Source organism: Hyla sarda, chromosome 6, assembly GCF_029499605.1.
Source record: "Hyla sarda isolate aHylSar1 chromosome 6, aHylSar1.hap1, whole genome shotgun sequence".
Classification (NCBI taxonomy): domain Eukaryota; kingdom Metazoa; phylum Chordata; class Amphibia; order Anura; family Hylidae; genus Hyla; species Hyla sarda.
The window spans coordinates 85,063,967-85,081,773 of NC_079194.1; the positions used below are offsets into that span (position 1 = coordinate 85,063,967).

Here is a 17,807-nt window from a genome sequence, read left to right on the forward strand (position 1 = left end):
TCCTTCTATTCTGCTTCCAGCTCCTAAAGCTGTCTGTACTTGTCATTTTATAAGCTTTAATCCATGTTTTAAAAGACTCCAACACTGTAGTTGGAGTTATAAAGTATTATTATTATTTTTTTTAGCATGCAGTGTGGGAAAGATGGGGTAGCGATGTTTACTGGTGGGATAGACATAGTATGGCTATGTACCAATACAACCCAGAAAGGTGTGGTTATCCACGTTATCCTCTAACAGTAAATAATGTCTTTTATGACAGTGTATACTTACCCCATACCTCAGTCACACATATAATAGTAAGCGGCATATGGAGGTGCAGTATAAGCCCACAGTATTCTAGGAGTGCTGTATTACAGCTCTGTAAAACTGAAAGCCATTATACAGCTATGTGCATGGGGCTTAAAGTGTCATGTTTTTTTACTTTTGACACAACATGTCATAAGTTTTAATCGGTGGGGGTCCTGGTGCCAAGTCTCTGTCTCTTCTTCCTCACTGAAGATAAGCAAAGAAGAACGTCTATGAACAAGTCTTCAGAGAGCATATAGAGACAGCGTTCAGCAAAGAGTTCTCCTCCTTTGTTCTAGTGACTGGTGGGGGTCAAAAAATTAGTAAAAAATGTTACTTTGGCCAAGATCACATCTATGTCAGAGGCTTTGTTCAGGGCGAAGTGAACGGATATAGTCTGCTGCATTATAGAAACCAATAGTTCCGAAGAGACCCCACTAACTTTAATGGGGTCCGTCGGGTTTCTGTCTTTTTTGCAGAATTCTAATGTGACAAAAAAAATAATGCATTTTTTTGTCCCGTTATTTACTCAAAATCTGTGGCTGAGGCCTGAACAGAGCCTTTGACACAGATGTTACCATAACCTTTGACCTTTGTCAAAGGCTACCCAAAACAACCAATATCCACATGCAATAAAATGTCCTATAAAAAGTTTATTAGAACTTTATAGTAATACATAATATTTGTAGACATCTCTGTGAATTCTAATATTATAATCCAATACGAAAAGACAGGAGTTCCAGCTCCACCAAAAAATTGTTAAAAATAGGTAACTTTAATTCATATCATATTAAAAAAATGATGAAAGGAAAACACACACAACCAAAAAATGCTCTAGTGAGTTAAAAACCACGTCCACCGACGCGTTTCGAACAAATAGGTTCTTAAAGGGGTACTCCGGTGCTTACACATCTTATCCCCTATCCAAAGGATAGGGGATAAGATGCCTGATCGTGGGAGTCCCGCAGCTGGGGACACCCGTGATCATGCACGCGGCACCCCATTTGTAATCAGTCCCCGGAGCGTGTTCGCTCCGGGACTGATTACCGGCAACCGCAGGGCCGCCCCTCAATGCAAGCCTAGGGGAGGGGGCGTGATAGCTGTCATGCCCCCTCTTGTAGGCTTGCATTGAGGGTCGGAGCGTGACATCACACGGGGGCGGAGGCCGACCGTAATCAGAGCCGGAGCGAACACGTTCCGTGGACTGATTACAATCGAGGTGCCGCGTGCAAGATCACGGGCGTCCCCAGCTGCGGGACTCCCGCGATCAGGCATCTTATCCCCTATACTTTGGATAGGGGATAAGATGTGTAAGCACCGGAGTATCCCTTTAATCATGCCGTGATTAAGAAAATATTTGTTCGAAACGCGTCAGTGGACGTGGGTTTTTAACTCACTAGTGCACTTTTTTGTTACGTGTGTCTTCCTTTCATCATTTTTTTAATATGATATGAATTAAAGTTACCTATTTTTAACAATTTTTTGGTGGAGCTGGAACCCGTCTTTTCGCATTGGATTGTATCAACCAAGGATATCGCTTGGCTCTTGTTTCCTGTGCTCCCTGCAAATGGACATCTTCTCCCTTTATATTCTGGCAAATGGTGAGCTGAAAGTACAAACTTTTTTTTTCTTTTTCTCAATTCTAATATTATATTACTAACCTACCTGATTTTGCTTAAGAACTGAAACTTGCTTCTGCAGAGAGATGTTCTCCTCCTCCAGCTCGGTGTAGTCTTGAAGTAGTCGGGCTTCTCGGAACTTGTACTCCTTGATGTCATCTCGCAGGCGACCTCTTTGGACCTCCACATTCTGATTCAGCTGAAATATAAAGTACAGATTCTTTAATACAGCATAAACAAGTGCATACATGGAGTAAAATGAAGAGACCAAGGATAGGGTTTGACTGTATTGTAGGATATTATGTTTGCTAGTAGTATTGTTCCACTGTGCAGTACAATAAATCTTAGGGGTCTCTGGCACAAGCTATTTCCAGTGACCTAATCATTCTACTAAAGCTGCCTGTGATCAATCACCTGATACCGCTGCCGTCATCTCTGTAAGAAATACACTAATGTTCGAAATGTGAGAACTCTCACATGTAATTTCCGGGTCTAAAAGACTGTATAACAAATATGGAGCACAGATTCTGCAACTATTAAATTAGGAGACCACAGGTGAGAGGTAAGCAGGGAATGTCTACATGACACGTAAGCAGTAAGGGCAGAGCGCCGTACACAAAAATCTATCCTTATATCAGTACACACTAAATAAAAGTACTACATATGCACAAACACATAACTATTAACAGTCTAAACATAATAGGTAAAATAACAAACCTTGTATATTGTGAAGCAGCACCACATTTTGTCAGACCATTAAGGCATGACTGCACTCACAGATGACCCTAAAGGACTGACATTATTTTCCAGTTCCATCTGCCAATTTCTCATATAAATGTGTGGTGTCGGAGCTGTGTGTAGGTACCATTCAGCTCACCTCTGTGTCTGGGTCTTACAAAAGTTGCACTCTGATAGACTTGAATGGGGACCAAGGCAGCCATGCAACAAATTTGTGATATTTCAGTCATCCATTGCGCGACCCATTTAAGGCTAAAGTAATGTAAAGATGTCCCGATACCTCTGCCTGCATTTAATTGTAAGGACATCCTTTGGACATGGTTACAATTCAATTATTAGTGGCCCCAAGTAAATGCAGCAGCACCCCTGCTTGTCCAGTGCTTCATTCTCTGTCCATGGGACATGTAAACATTGCTAAGCCCCTAACTTGGCAATGTTGTGAAGTCCCATAGAGAGTGAATGGAGCAGTGGAATAAATAATAAAAGTAGCAGGTAACCGGTGTTACACATGCTTACAGTTTGTCAGCTTACACATACAAAGTTGTATAAATCCTGCAGAGAATATAGGTAAATTCCCTGCTCTTCAGTTACATTTTTTGGCTGGAAAATGGCTGAAGGGCAAGCTTAAAAGGAGTACTGCAGTGAATTCCCATAGGGGGACCCGGCACTGCAGCGGCAAATGTGCATGCACACCCCCTCCCCCATAAAACTCTATAGGAGAGGCGAACATGCACGAACGCTGCATCTCCGCATCTTCCAGAGATACATGGAGGAGGCGTGTTGGCCACGGCATTATGCTGCGGCCGACACACCTCCTGCACTCCCCGTACAGGAGATCGTGGGGGGTCCCAGCGATCTGACCCCCCCCCCCCAGTGTCTTACACTGCAGATCTCCTTTAAATGGGCACTATCACTTGGTAAAACTTTAGACATGTCCTAGAGACATGTCAAAAGTTTTGACTGGTGGGGGTCTAAGTGTTCAAACTTCCACAAATCAAGAGAACAAGCTAGGAGAATTCCACGCTCATCGCGTTCTCTCCCGGCTCTGTGCCACCTAATCAAGACACACTCTCAATGTCAATGTCTATGAAGGGGGTCTCGATCACCTGACACAGACCAGTGAGAGGAGCGCACAGCCTTCTTCAGTCTTGTTCTTCTGATGAGAGGAGGTCTTAACACTCAGACCTTGACTTGTCAAAAAAAATATTTTTTTAAGTCACAGGTACACTTTAACAATTTTTGTGTCCTACTGTACGGAGAAAATGGGGGAGGCTCCTACTGCAGACAGCTGTGTTACAGCCACACACAGAACAGCGCGGAGATGGAGATGGGTATTTGACGGATTTCCTGAGACACAAAAAAGATTCTTTAAAGGGGTATTCTAGGATCTAAGCTTTTATCTCCTATCCAGACTTCCGAGTTTCCAAGGCTGGAGACGTGATGTAACGTCACACCCCTCCGTGATGTCCCGCAATGCCCCCTTCATTTATGTCTATGGGTCGTTACGCCCCCTTCCATAGACATGAATGGAGGGGGCGTGACGTGACATCACGGAGGGGGTGTGATGTTACGTCATGTCTCCAGTCTCGGAAACCCGGAAGTTTCCGACACTGGAGACGCAGCCCTGCATACAATGTGGGTGCTGCAGGGAGATGAGATTGCGGGGGGTCCCAGCAAAGGGCCCCCTGCGATCAGACATTTTATCCCCTATCCTCTGGATAGGGGATAAAAGCTTATATCCCGGAATATCCCTTTAATATATTTTGTAGTTTCAATCATTTATTTTCTAGCAAGATCTATGAACGGCAAGGAAAAGATTGAGCAAAGAATTGCTGCGAATGGTTTAGTTTTTTGTTCTTCTGTGTAAATTTTCTATGTTTAGTCATAGACAAACCCTTCATGAAATGTAATTCCCATGATGCTTTGCCAAAGTTTTCAATTCTAGAAACTGCTGAAAACCCAAATTAAACTGTTTCTTTTAAAATATAACTGTATAAAATGAAATTCAACACAACAAAAAAGCAGCATTCCTCTCCTCAATGTGCCCTTTGTATATAAATTAGGAAGGAGATGGGAATGAAGAGGGAAGAATGAATTGCAGGTTGTTATGTACCCAGAAGATTAGCAGACGGGATACACAGACATCACATTATTAGTTCTGCTTCAGAGCCAGTTACATTATTCTTCCTTTCTGAGACAGTCGGAGAGGAAAGAAAAAGAAGAAAAAGTAAAAAAAAAAAAAAAACACTTCATTCAAGCAGCTGAATAGGGGATAAATAACTTTATATACCCGACTGTAAGGAATGGGGAAGGGGGCACAACTCACCCTTCAGTAGAACCAAATCACAACAGTCTATATTTAGGCTTATGCAATGTGAATGTCCCGTAGATGTCCGATACAGTAATGTCGCATTACACAATAAATTATATATATATTTATTACCAACGTGTATATATAAAAGAAAACAGCAACAGTACAATAATAGCCAAAGAAAATAATCTATATTATTGTCTTATAGCCCAAGTGGCCTATGTCAATGGATTGCACACATAACAATAACTGGACTTTTTTGTACCTAATCCCTAGGTTCATTGGGTTCATTAAAGGGGTTATCCAGGAAAAAACTTTTTTATATATATCAACTGGCTCCAGAAAGTTAAACAGATTTGTAAATGACTTCTGTTAAAAAATCTTAATCCTTTCAGTACTTATGAGCTTCTGAAGTTGAGTAGTTCTTTTCTGTCTATGTGCTCTCTGATGACACGTGTCTCGGGAACCGCCCAGTTTAGAAGCAAATCCCCATAGCAAACCTCTTCTAAACTGTGCGGCTCCCGAGACATGTGTCATCAGAGAGCACATAGACAGAAAAGAACTACTCAACTTCAGAAGCTCATAAGTACTGAAAGGATTAAGATTTTTTAATAGAAGTACCGTATATACTCGAGTATAAGCCGAGTTTTTCAGCACGATTTTTCGTGCTGAAAACACCCCCCTCGGCTTATACTCGAGTGAACTCTCCACCCGCAGTGGTCTTCAACCTGCGGACCTCCAGAGGTTTCAAAACTACAACTCCCAGCAAGCCCGGGCAGCCATTCAGAATTATTTTTTTAATAGAAGTAATTTACAAATCTGTTTAACTTTCTGGCACCAGTTGATGTGAAAAAAAAAATGGTCTTCCACCAGAGTACCCCTTTAATAGCTCAGCCTGATGTACTTTACCATTGGCACTTGGAGTGAGCTAAGATTTATTGCGGGCTGAGAGAAAAGCAAGGGGGGAGAGAAGACATCAGTGCAGGGGCAGGATAAAAAACATTGCAGTGCTGCTACAGTGAAGAGCAGCCTATCACTGTTGGGTCTTCAGGAGGTATGCGTGCCACCCAGCTTTCCTTAAAGGGGTACTCCGGTGAAAACCTTTTTTCTTTTAAATCAACTGGTGGCAGAAAGTTAAACATATTTCTAAATTACTTCTATTAAAAAATCTTAATCCTTCCCGTACTTATTAGCTGCTGAATACTACAGAGGAAATTCTTTTCTTTTTTGAATGCTCTCTGATGACATCACGAGCACAGTTCTCTCTGCTGACGTTATAATAATAATAACTCTTTATTTATTGTTGTCCTTAGTGGGATTTGAACCCAAGTCCCCAGCAGTGCAAGGCAGCAGTGCTAACCACTGAGCCACCATGCTGCCCTTAGCATACATCTGCTATGCATGGTTGCTAAAATGGACAGAGATGTCAGCAGAGAGCACTGTGCTCGTGATGTCATCAGTGTTCCAAAAAGAAAGGAATTTCCTCTGTAGCATTCAGCAGCTAATAAGTACTGGAAGGATTAAGATTTTTTAATAGAAGTAATTTACAAATATGTTTAACTTTCTGCCACCAGTTGATTTAAAAGAAAAAAGGTTTTCACCGGAGTACCCCTTTAAGAGCTTTAATATGGCTGCATTACCAAACAGATATTCTCTTCAGGAAACTCAGATAGCTGGGTGGCAGGCAGGACACAACACATCACAGCACTTCCCCCAATATCATGTTATTTATAGATCATTGTTGCTTTTCCTCTCCCACAAAGTATAGGTAGGAAAACAGGGCAAAGCCTGGTGAATTGATATTTAATATGTATCAGGCATAGTGCATTAGTAGTGACCTGAGATACCAGAGCACAGATTATTATTTGGGTTTAATGCAATTCATACTGACAAAATATTTTGCGTATCAATACGGTGTATAACTACTTATATATTGAAGATAGTGTATTGCTAATTTCTGGAGTACTAGTTAACTGTCTGGGCCCATTAAGGTTGACATTCCTTATTGCATAAAGTGGGACAAAAAAGTATTTAGTCAGCCACAAATTGTGAAAGTTCTCCCACTTAAAAAGATGAGAGAGACCTGTAATTTCCATCATGGATATACCTCAACTATGAGAAGCATAATGAGAAAAAAAATCCATAAAATCACATTGTCTGATTTTTAAAGAATTTATTTGCAAATTATGGTGGAAAATACAGTCATGTTGGCACCCCTGAAATTTTTCAAGAAAATGAATTATTTCTCACAGAAAATGATTGCAGTAACACATGTTTTCCTGTACACATGTTTATTCCCTTTGTGTGTATTGGAACTAAACCAAAAAAGGGAGGAAAAAAAGCAAATTGGACATAATGTCAGACCAAACTCCAAAAATGGTCTGGACAAAGTTATTGGCACCCTTAACTTAATATTTGGTTGCACACCCTTTGGAAAAAATAACTGAAATCAGTCACTTCCTATAACCATCAATAAGCTTCTTACACCTCTCAGCCGGATTGTTGGACCACTCTTCCTTTGCAAACTGCTCCAGGTCTCTCTTATTGGAAGGTGCATTTTCCCAACATCAATTTTAAGATCTCTCCACAGGTGTTCAATGGGATTTAAATCTGGACTCATTGCTGCCACTTCAGAACTCCCCAGTGCTTTGTTGCCATCCATTTCTGGGTGCTTTTTAACAGCAGCCCCATACTGGATTAATCTATTAGCGCTGCTTGCGCCAACTAACTGTTTAATGAACTGTGACCCCCAGCGATAAGTCACCAATATAAATTGGACTATCGCATTGCGCTCATTATAGCGCAGTTTACATATGTCCCCACTATTTCATTAATTCTATCTTGTGCATCGCTAGTTTATTAATGTATATAAATACTATTTATAAATTACTTGTATTGTGAGGTGTCCTAAGCAAGGGCCCTGCTTGGGATCTCACTTTTATATCATTTACTATTCACAATAAATGTATTTTTATTAGACACATTCCCGATTTCCCTTTCTTACTTTTCTCACTCTAACTGTCCCAATTTTTCTCCCTTTTTTCCCGCCTATAGCCTAGTAGGACTGTTTCATTTATATTTTATAGCTTTTTAACATATGTTTGGGATCATTGTCCAGCTGGAAGACCCAAGATCTTGGACACAAACCCAGCTTTCTGACACTGGGCTGTACAGTGCGACCCAAAATCCGTTGGTAATCCTCAGATTTCATGATGCCTTCCACACATTCAAGGCACCCAGTGCCAGAGGCAGCAAAACAACCCCAAAACATCATTGAACCTCCACCATATTTCACTGTAGGTACTGTGTTCTTTTCTTTGTAGGCCTCATTCCGTTTTCGGTAAACAGTAGAATGATGTGCTTTACCAAAAAGCTCTATCTTGGTCTCTTCTGTCCACAAGACATTTTCCCAGAAGGATTTTGGCTTATTCAAGTTCATTTGGGCAAAATGTAGTCTTGCTTTTTATGTCTGTGTCAGCAGTGGGGTCCTCCTGGGTCTCCTGTCATAGCATTTAATTTCATTTAAATGTCGACGGCTAGTTTGCGCTTTGATGTTCCCTGAGCCTGCAGGACAGACTGAATATCTTTGGAACTTGTTTGGGGCTCCTTATCCACATCCGGACTATCCTGCGTTCATCAATTTTTCTCTTCCGTCCACACCCAGGGAGATTAGCTACAGTGCCATGGGTTGCAAACTTCTTGATAATGTTGCGCACTGTGGACAAAGGCAAATCTAGATCTCTGGAGATGGACTTGTAACCTTGAGATTGTTGATCTTTTTCCACAATTTTGGTTCTCAAGTCCTCAGACAGTTCTCTTCCCCTCTTTCTGTTGTCTATGCTTAGTGTGGCAAACACAGACACACAATGCAAAGGCTAAGTGAACTTCTCTCCTTTTTATCTGCTTTCAGGTGTGATTTTTATATTGCCCACACCTATTACTTTCCCCAGGTAAGTATAAAGTAGCATCACATGCTTGAAACAATCTTATTTTGCCACAATTTTGAAAGGGTGCCAATAATTTTGTCCAGCCCATTTTTGGAGTTTTGTGTGACATTATGTCCAATTTGCTTTTTTTCCTCCTTTTTTGGTTTAGTTCCAATACACACAAAGGGAATAAACATGTGTATAACAAAACATGTGTTACTGCAATCCTTTTCTGTGAGAAATACTTCATTTTCTACAAAAATTTCAGGGGTGCCAACATTTGCGGCCATGACTAAGTATTTGGTCACCTACAATCAAGCAAGATTTCTGTCTCTCACAGACCTGTAACTTCTTTCTTAAGAGTCTCCTCTGTCCTTCACTCATTACCTGTATTAATGGCAACTGTTTGAACTTGTTACCAGTATATAAGACACCTGTCCACAACCTCAAACAGTCACACTCCAAACTCCACTATGGCCAGGACCAAAGAGCTGTCGGAGGACACCAGAAACAAAATTGTAGACCTGCACCAGGCTGAGAAGACTGAATCTGCAATCGGCAACCAGCTTGGTGTGAAAAAAAAAATCAACTGTGGGAGCAATTATTAGAAAATGGAAGACATACAAGACCATTGATAATCTCCCTCAATCTGGGTCTCTACGCAAGATCTCACCCCGTGGTGTCAAAATGATCACAAGAACGGTGAGTAAAAATCCCAGAATCACACGGGTAACACACTACGCCGCCAGAGACTCAAATCATGCAGTGCCAGACGTGTCCTCTTGCTTAAGCCAGTACATGTCCGGGCCCGTCTGAAGTTTGCTAGAGAGCATTTGGATGATCCAGAAGAGGATTGGTGAATGTCATATGGTCAGATGAAACCAAAGTAGAACTTTTTGGTAAAAACTCAACTCGTCATGTTTGGAGGAGAAAGAATGCTGAGTTGCATCCAAATAACACCATACCTACTGTGAAGCATGGGGGTGGAAACATCATGCTTTGGGGTGTTTTTCAGCAAAGGGACCAGGACGACTGATCCGTGTAAAGGAAAGAATGAATGTGGGTATGTATTGTGAGATTTTGAGTGAAAACCTCCTTCCATCAGCAAGGGCATTGAAGATGAAACGTGGCTGGGTCTTTAACCCCTTAAGGACCAGGCCATTTTACACCTTAGGACCAGAGCGTTTTTTGAACATCTGACCACTGTCACTTTAAGCATTAATAACTCTAAGACGCTTTTACCTATCATTCTGATTCCAAGATTGTTTTTTCGTGACATATTCTACTTTATGTTATTGGTAAAATTTTGTCGATACTTGCATCGTTTCTTAGTGAAAAATTCCAAAATTTGATGAAAAAATTGAAAATTTTGAATTTTTCTAACTTTGAAGCTCTCTGCTTGTAAGGAAAATGGATATTCCAAATAATTTTTTTTTTATTCACATATACAATATGTCCACTTTATGTTTGCAACATAAAATTTACGATTTTTTACTTTTGGAAGACATCAGAGGGCTTCAAAGTTCAGCAGCAATTTTCAAATTTTTCACAAAATTTCCAAAATCACAATTTTTCAGGGACCAGTTCAGGTTTGAAGTGGATTTGAAGGGTCTTCATATTAGAAATACCCCATAAATGACCCCATTATAAAAACTGCACCCCCCAAAGTATTCAAAATGACATTCAGTCAGCGTTTTAACCCTTTAGGTGTTTCACAGGAATAGCAGCAAAGTGAAGGAGAAAATTCACAATCTTCATTTTTTACACTTGCATGTTCTTGTAGACCCAATTTTTGAATTTTTACAAGGGGTAAAAGGAGAAAATGTATACTTATATTTGTAGCCCAATTTCTCTCGAGTAAGCACATACCTCATATGTCTATGTAAAGTGTTCGGCGGGCGCAGTAGAGGGCTCAGAAGCGAAGGAGCGACGAGGGGATTTTGGAGAGTACGTTTTTCTGAAATGGTTTTTGGGGGGCATGTTGCATTTAGGAAGCCCCTATGGTGCCAGAACAGGAAAAAATACCCACATGGCATACCATTTTGGAAACTAGACCCCTTGAGGAACGTAACAAGGAATAAAGTGAGCCTTAAACCCCATAGGTGTTTCACGACTTTTGCATATGTATAAAAATGTTTAAAAAATTTCACTAAAATGTGTGTTTCCACCCAAATTTCACATGTATGCAAGGGTTAATAGCAGAAAATACCCCCCAAAATTTGTAACCCCATCTCTTATGAGTATGAAGGTACCCCATAAGTTGACCTGAAGTGCACTACGGGCGAACTTCAATGCTCAGAAGAGAAGGAGTCATATTTGGCTTTTTGAGAGCAAATTTTGCTCGGGGGGGGGGCATGTCGCATTTAGGAAGCCCCTATGGTGCCAGGACAGCAAAAAATACCCACATGGCATACCATTTTGGAAACTAGACCCCTTGAGGAACGTAACAAGGGGTACAGTGAGCATTTACCCCCCACTGGTGTCTGTCAGATCTCTGGAACAGTGGGCTGTACAAAATTTTTAATGTGCACAGCCCACTGTTCCAAAGATCTGTCAGACACCAGTGGGGGGTAAATTCTCACTGCACCCCTCATTACATTCCGTGAGGGGTGTAGTTTCCGAAATGGGGTCACATGTGAGGTTTTTTTTTTTTTGCGTTTGTCAAAACCGCTGTAACAATCAGCCAGCCCTGTGCAAATCACCTCAAATGTACATGGCGCACTCTCCCTTCTGGGCCTTGTTGTGCGCCCCCAGAGCACTTTGCGCCCACTTATGGGGTATCTCCGTAGTCGGGAGAAATTGCATTACAAATTTTGGGGGGCGTTTTTCCCTTTTACCTCTTGTCAAAATGAAAAGTATGGGGCAACACCAGCATGTTAGTGTAAAAAAAAATTTTTTTTACACTAACATGCTGGTGTAGACCCCCAACTTCACCTTTTCATGAGGGGTGAAAGGAGAAAAATCCCCCCAAAATTTGTTAGGCAATTTCTCCCGAGTACGGCGATACTCCATATGTGGCCCTAAACTGTTGCCTTGAAATACGACAGGGCTCCAAAGTGAGAGCGCCATGTGCATTTGAGGCCTAAATTAGGGACTTGCATAGGGGTGGACATAGGGGTATTCTACGCCAGTGATTCCCAAACAGGGTGCCTCCAGCTGTTGCAAAACTCCCAGCATGCCTGGACAGTCAACGGCTGTCCGGCAATACTGGGAGTTGTTGTTTTGCAACAGCTGGAGGCTCCATTTTGGAAACAGTGGCGTACCAGACGCTTTCATTTTTATTGGGAGGGGAGGGGGGCTGTGTAGGGGTATGTGTATATGTAGTGTTTTTTACTTTTTATTTTATTTTGTGTTAGTGTAGTGTAGTGTAGTGTAGTGTTTTTAGGGTACAATCACATGGGCGGGGGATTACAGCGAGTTTGAGCTGCCGCGCAAAATTTGCTGCATCGCAAACTTGCAGCCTGATACTCACTGTAAGCCCCCTGCCTATGTGAATGTATCCTGTACATTCACAGGGGGGGGGACCTCCAGCTGTTGCAAAACTACAACTCCCAGCATGCACAGTCCATCAGTGCATGCTGGTAGTTATAGTTTTGCAACAGCTGGAGGCACACGGGTTGGGAAACCCTGAGTTAGGAAACAGACAATGTTTCCCAACCAGTGTGCGTCCTGTTGTTGCAAAACCACAACTCCCAGCATTCTCAGGCATGCTGGGAGTAGTAGTTCGGCAACATCTTTAGAGCCAGATGTTGCCGAACTACAACTCCCAGCATGCTTGGAGTTGTAGTTTTGCAACATCTGGAGGACTAGTTTGCAGACCACTAATACAGTGGTTCCCAATCTGTGCCCTTCCAGATGTTGCAAAACTACAACTCCCAGTATGTCAAAACTGTCCAGGCATGCTGGGAGTTGTAGTTCTGCAACATCTGAAGGGCCAGATGTTACAGAACTACAACTCCCAGCATGCCTGGACAGTAAGGGCATGCTGAGGATGTGTAGTTTTGCAACATCTGGAAGGGCACAGTGGTCTCCAAACTGTGGACCTCCAGATGTTGCAAAACTGCAACTCCCAGCATGCCCAGACGCCAAGGGCTGTCTGGGCATGCTGGGAGTTGTAGTTTACAGGGTCCCATTACAGCAATGCGTGTCGCTTTACGGCGACGTGCATTGCTGTAAAGGGCCCGACCGCGGCTGAAGAGGAACTCGCCTGTCGCCGCCGCCGGGATCCGGGTCTTCAGGGACGAGGTAAGTACCGGGGCCGGTCCCCAGCACTCCCCCGTCCCCTGCCGCGTCCTCTGGTCTTCCTCCCGTCCTCTCCGGACTTCAAGGGGCCGGGCAGGGCGGGAGGAAGTAACCGCCCCCCCCCCTGCGATTGGTCGGTTAGTTAACCGACGGATCGCAGGGGATCGGAGGAGGTGGCAGGCTTGCCACCTCGCTCCTAGGCTCCAGCATGGTCCTGGCTGTCTGTGACAGCCGGGATCATGCGAAATTACGGGGCGGTCGGGTCCCAGAGACCCGATCAGCCCGGTATCGCCGCAGATCGCAAGGGCGATTTCCCTTGCGATTTGCGGCGATCGCCGACATGGGGGGCATACATGGCCCCCCTCGGCGTTTGCCCTGGATGCCTGCTGAAGGATTTCAGCAGGCATCCACTTCCGATCTCTGCCCGGGGCGCGGCAGAGACCGGAAAATGCCATGACGTTGTGGAACGTCATTGGTCCTTAAAGCCCAGGGTGCCATGACGTTCCACAACGTCATTGGTCCTTAAGAGGTTAAGCATGACAATGATCTCAAACACACCGCCCATGCAACAAAGGAGTGGCTTCGTAAGAATCATTTCAAGGTCCTGGAGTGGCCTAGCCAGTCTCCAGATCTCAACCCTATAGAAAACCTTTGGAGGGAGTTGAAAGTCTGTGTTGCCCAGCGACAGCCCCAAAACATCACTGCTCTAGAGGAGATCTGAATGGAGAAATGGGCCAAAATACCAGCAACAGTGTGTGAAAACCTTGTGAAGACTTACAGAAAACATTTGATCTCTGTCATTGCCAACAAAGGGTATATAACAAAGTATTGAGATGAACTTTTGTTATTGACCAAATACTCATTTTCCACCATAATTTGCAAATAAATTCTTTAAAAATCAGACAATGTGATTTTATGGATTTTTTTTCTCATTATGTCTCTCATAGTTGAGGTATACCTATGATGGAAATTACAGGCCTTTCTCATCTTTTTAAGTGGGAGAACTTGCACAATTGGTGGCTGACTAAATACTTTTTTGACCCACTGTATATGTGTTATGCTGCAGTGTTATTCATCTGATTTTGCATGTTACATGGGTATTGATGTATTATATACGAATTGATCTTTACCTTATTAGTGTACATGCCTCATATTTCTCTCTTGTGCTCCTCCACCATTTGTTTTTAACCAATCTTATGTCTACATGTTTTAGGGGTAATTTAGAGGGGTTTTCACGTTTGTTAACATCAATAAAATGCAACCAACTTAATTGTGTGTTGTATTTAAGGCTATAACTTTGTTATTCTGCAGTAAATATTACAGGAGTGTCCACTGGGTGTCAGCGTTACATGTCAGGAATGGGATGACCCGCGGCACTGCAGCCATGTACTTGTCATCTGTGCGAAAGAGAGTTTTAGGTATTGTTTGCAGTGAATGATATTGGCTATTTACTCAGCCGTGAATACAGATCGGCTGACGTGAATTGTCTGGAAAAATAAAGGAACACAATATGCAACTAACTGGGCGGATTATACTACAGGAAAACTATTTATGTTTTTATCTCTGTTGTGGAGTAAATATTGACACAGATTCAAAACATACTGATAGTTTTAGATTGTGAGTCCCAATGGGGACAAGGACCAATATGAGTGTACAGCGCTGTGGAATCTGTGTGCGCTATATAAAGAGTTATTATTATTATTATTATATCATGTCCAGAAGACAGGAATGGAGGTTCTACAGGATGTATATATAGTACAACAGTGGTCTTTAAACTGTGGACCTCCAGCTGTTGAAAAACGACAACTCTGAGCATGCCCGGACTGCTGCTGGCTGTCCGGGCATGCTAGGAGTTGTAGTTTTGCAACAGCTGGAGGTCCACAGTTTCGAGGCCGCTGTTGTACAGTAAATGGATACTGATCATGCTAAAACATCTGCATCACTGGTTACCTCCTGAAATTGCTGCTACCTATAACGAGCTATGAATATACCAAATTACATTGTAGGGGAGCCTGGATTTTGACGCATGTCTGAAAACCCAAATACAACAGTTTATGGTTGGGGAGCTGTGTTAATGCTTAGGATTAGGGCTAGAGGTTATGGGGGGGTTAGGGTTATGATTAGGGGTTAGGATTAGGGTTAGGACTAGGGGTTAGGATGAAAGGTTAGGATTGGTTGTAAAGGTTAGGATTAGGGGTTAGGATTAGATTAGGGTTAGGGAGTGAGAGGGAGCCGGCTGTAAAGCAGAAAAGTGTGTCCCTGTGCGGAGGGTCACATTCCGCTACAGGGACACAGTTTTCTTCATTACACCGTATCCCCAACAGATCGCTTTTAAATCAAAGGAATCCGTTGTGACCCAGTGGTGTCAGTTGTGCTCCATTGGCTTCCATTAAAAATAAAAAAAAGTTTTATGTTAGATTTTCTTATACAGCAGGAGTCTCCCTTCTTGGCCAGAACACATTCCATCTGGTCAAAATCTCAGATTTTGGTCTCCTGCTTGTTATGACAGGAGACTAAACTCTGGAAGTGTTTTCTCTGCACTGAGCTTGATTGACAGCTGAAAGGAGCCTCATTGAAAGCTGCACAGAGCCTCACTGAAAGCTGCACAGACTAAAAGCTGCACAGAGCCTCACTGAAAGCTGCACAGACTAAAAGCTGCACAGAGCCTCACTGAAAGATACATAGACTGAAAGCTGCTGCACAGAGCTTGAGGGCTTCTATTCATCACAACGCTGCAACCATGTGAGGGCAAAAGTGGTCCCCAGCAGGCTTCAGTGATGTCATGCCTGCTGGGAAACGCCCACCTTCTCCTGCTGGGAGATTTCACTATGTGAGCAAGAATAAAGGTACACAGCTTTTTAAAGCTCTGAAATGTCTTTTGAAGGTGGGAGGGGTGTTAGGAGTAGTTAGGGAAAATAGCCTGAGGTATTTTAGAAAAGTTTATTTGGTGACAGGTACTCTTTAAAGTAATCTGTCAGGTGATTTATGCTACCCCAAAAGCAGGATATGATAGCGGAAGAGAAGCTGAGCTCTGTGATATATAGGGCCTTCTCAATTTATGAAGGATTTCTTTTAATTTTAGGACAGGACTGCTAGGAAAGGCAGTGAGGGCGAAAGAAGCCAATAATGAACACCAATCTTGGTGATCGGCAGTCATTTGCTTAGCCATCACAAGGCTCAATCAGTCATGTGGCCCTTTAAATTCATCTTTGTCAGTTGCACATCACCTATTTACAGGCCAATAGCGATTGTTCTTCGGCTCCACATTGGCCCTTTTACACAGATCAGGAATGGGCATTCCTAGAAAATAATAGTTTGTCCAATAACCGCACGAGTTTGGAGAAAATCACATGCGGTGCTGGATTGTGTGTTTTCACTTTAAGGGTATGTTCACACATACAGTATCCTGTGCAGAATTTGAAGCTGCAGGTTTAATGCGCCAGACTTTAATATAAACTAAATAATGACTGAACACAACATCAAATATGCACAGGATACTGTAAGTTTCCGCTGTGGGTTTGAGTTTCCTGCTGCCAAGTTTCCATAGTGAAATTTTCGCAGCCAAAAATCTGAAGCAGATTACACTAACCTCAAAGGGGTCTGCTGCAGATTTTCTGCAGCCAGAAGCTTGGGGGAACCCGCCCGTGTAAATGACCCTAAGGCTATGTTTACATGGAGGATTTTTTTGCTGAATTCTGTCAGACATTCTTCTTACTGTGGGCGCTGACAGAACATAATGGCGCTAGGAATGCTCAGAAATGCACAATCTCCATAGAGGGCAAAGCATTTCCGAGTAGATTCCATAGAAAGATTTGACATGTCAATACTTTCTGTGGAGGCCAGAATAGAAATTTCCACTGTAGAGGTTTCCTCCGCGTGCACAGTGCAGCAGAATCCCATTGAAAACTATTGGACTCTGCTGCAACAGAATTTTGTAGCCAATTTTCCATTGGACATAGTCTTTGGGTTTATTCACACGGTGGGATTTTTACCTGCGGAATTACACCTCAAATGAAAGCCCAATACATTTCTATGGGATTCCGCACTCCCGTTGACACTTAAGGGAAATTCCAAAGTGTCAACGGGAGTACGGAATCCCATAGAAGTGTATTGGGCTTTCATTTGAGGCAGAATTCCGCCGGCAGACATTCCATCGTGTGAATACACCCTTAGGCTAGGTTCACACTATGGAATCTCTGAACAGAATTTCTGCTGGAGATTTGGCCGGCGGCACTAGGACTGCATTGCCATCCTCATAGACGGCAATGCATGTTTTGGGTAGATCTTTTGGGAGATCTGCTCAGAAATGCATTGACATCTATGGGGACAGCAATGCAGTCCGTGCGGTCCTAGTGCCGCCGTCTTGATCTCCGACAGAAATGCTGCCCAGAAATTCCATAGTCTGAACCCAGCCTTAGGGTACGTTCAAACGAGCGGATTTTCCGCACGTATTTCTCTGCGGATCCACCGCTGAAGGACCTCTATATGCTGCCTTTACATGTGCCTGCTTGGAGCGGCAATACGCCGCTATGAGTAGACACACTGCGAGTCGCCGAGCGCATGCGCGGCGACTCGCACATCACTTCAGTGTGTCTGCACGTAGCAGCCTACTGCCGCTCTAAGCAGGCGCATGTAAAGGCACCATACAGAGGTCCTTCAGCGGCGGATCTGCAGGGTAAAATACGC

The 17,807-nt window shown here is 43.0% G+C and overlaps 1 protein-coding gene across 2 annotated transcripts in view; it reads right to left on the reverse strand.

Annotated features, from left to right (window-relative positions):
- Window positions 1–17,807, reverse strand: part of BICD2 (BICD cargo adaptor 2) — a 126,290-nt gene that overhangs the window by 19,472 nt on the left and 89,011 nt on the right. For both annotated transcript variants that reach the window (XM_056524351.1, XM_056524350.1), the window contains exon 3: window positions 1,951–2,103. In XM_056524351.1, the coding sequence (XP_056380326.1) occupies window positions 1,951–2,103 (153 nt within the window). The remainder of the gene's footprint in view (window positions 1–1,950; window positions 2,104–17,807) is intronic.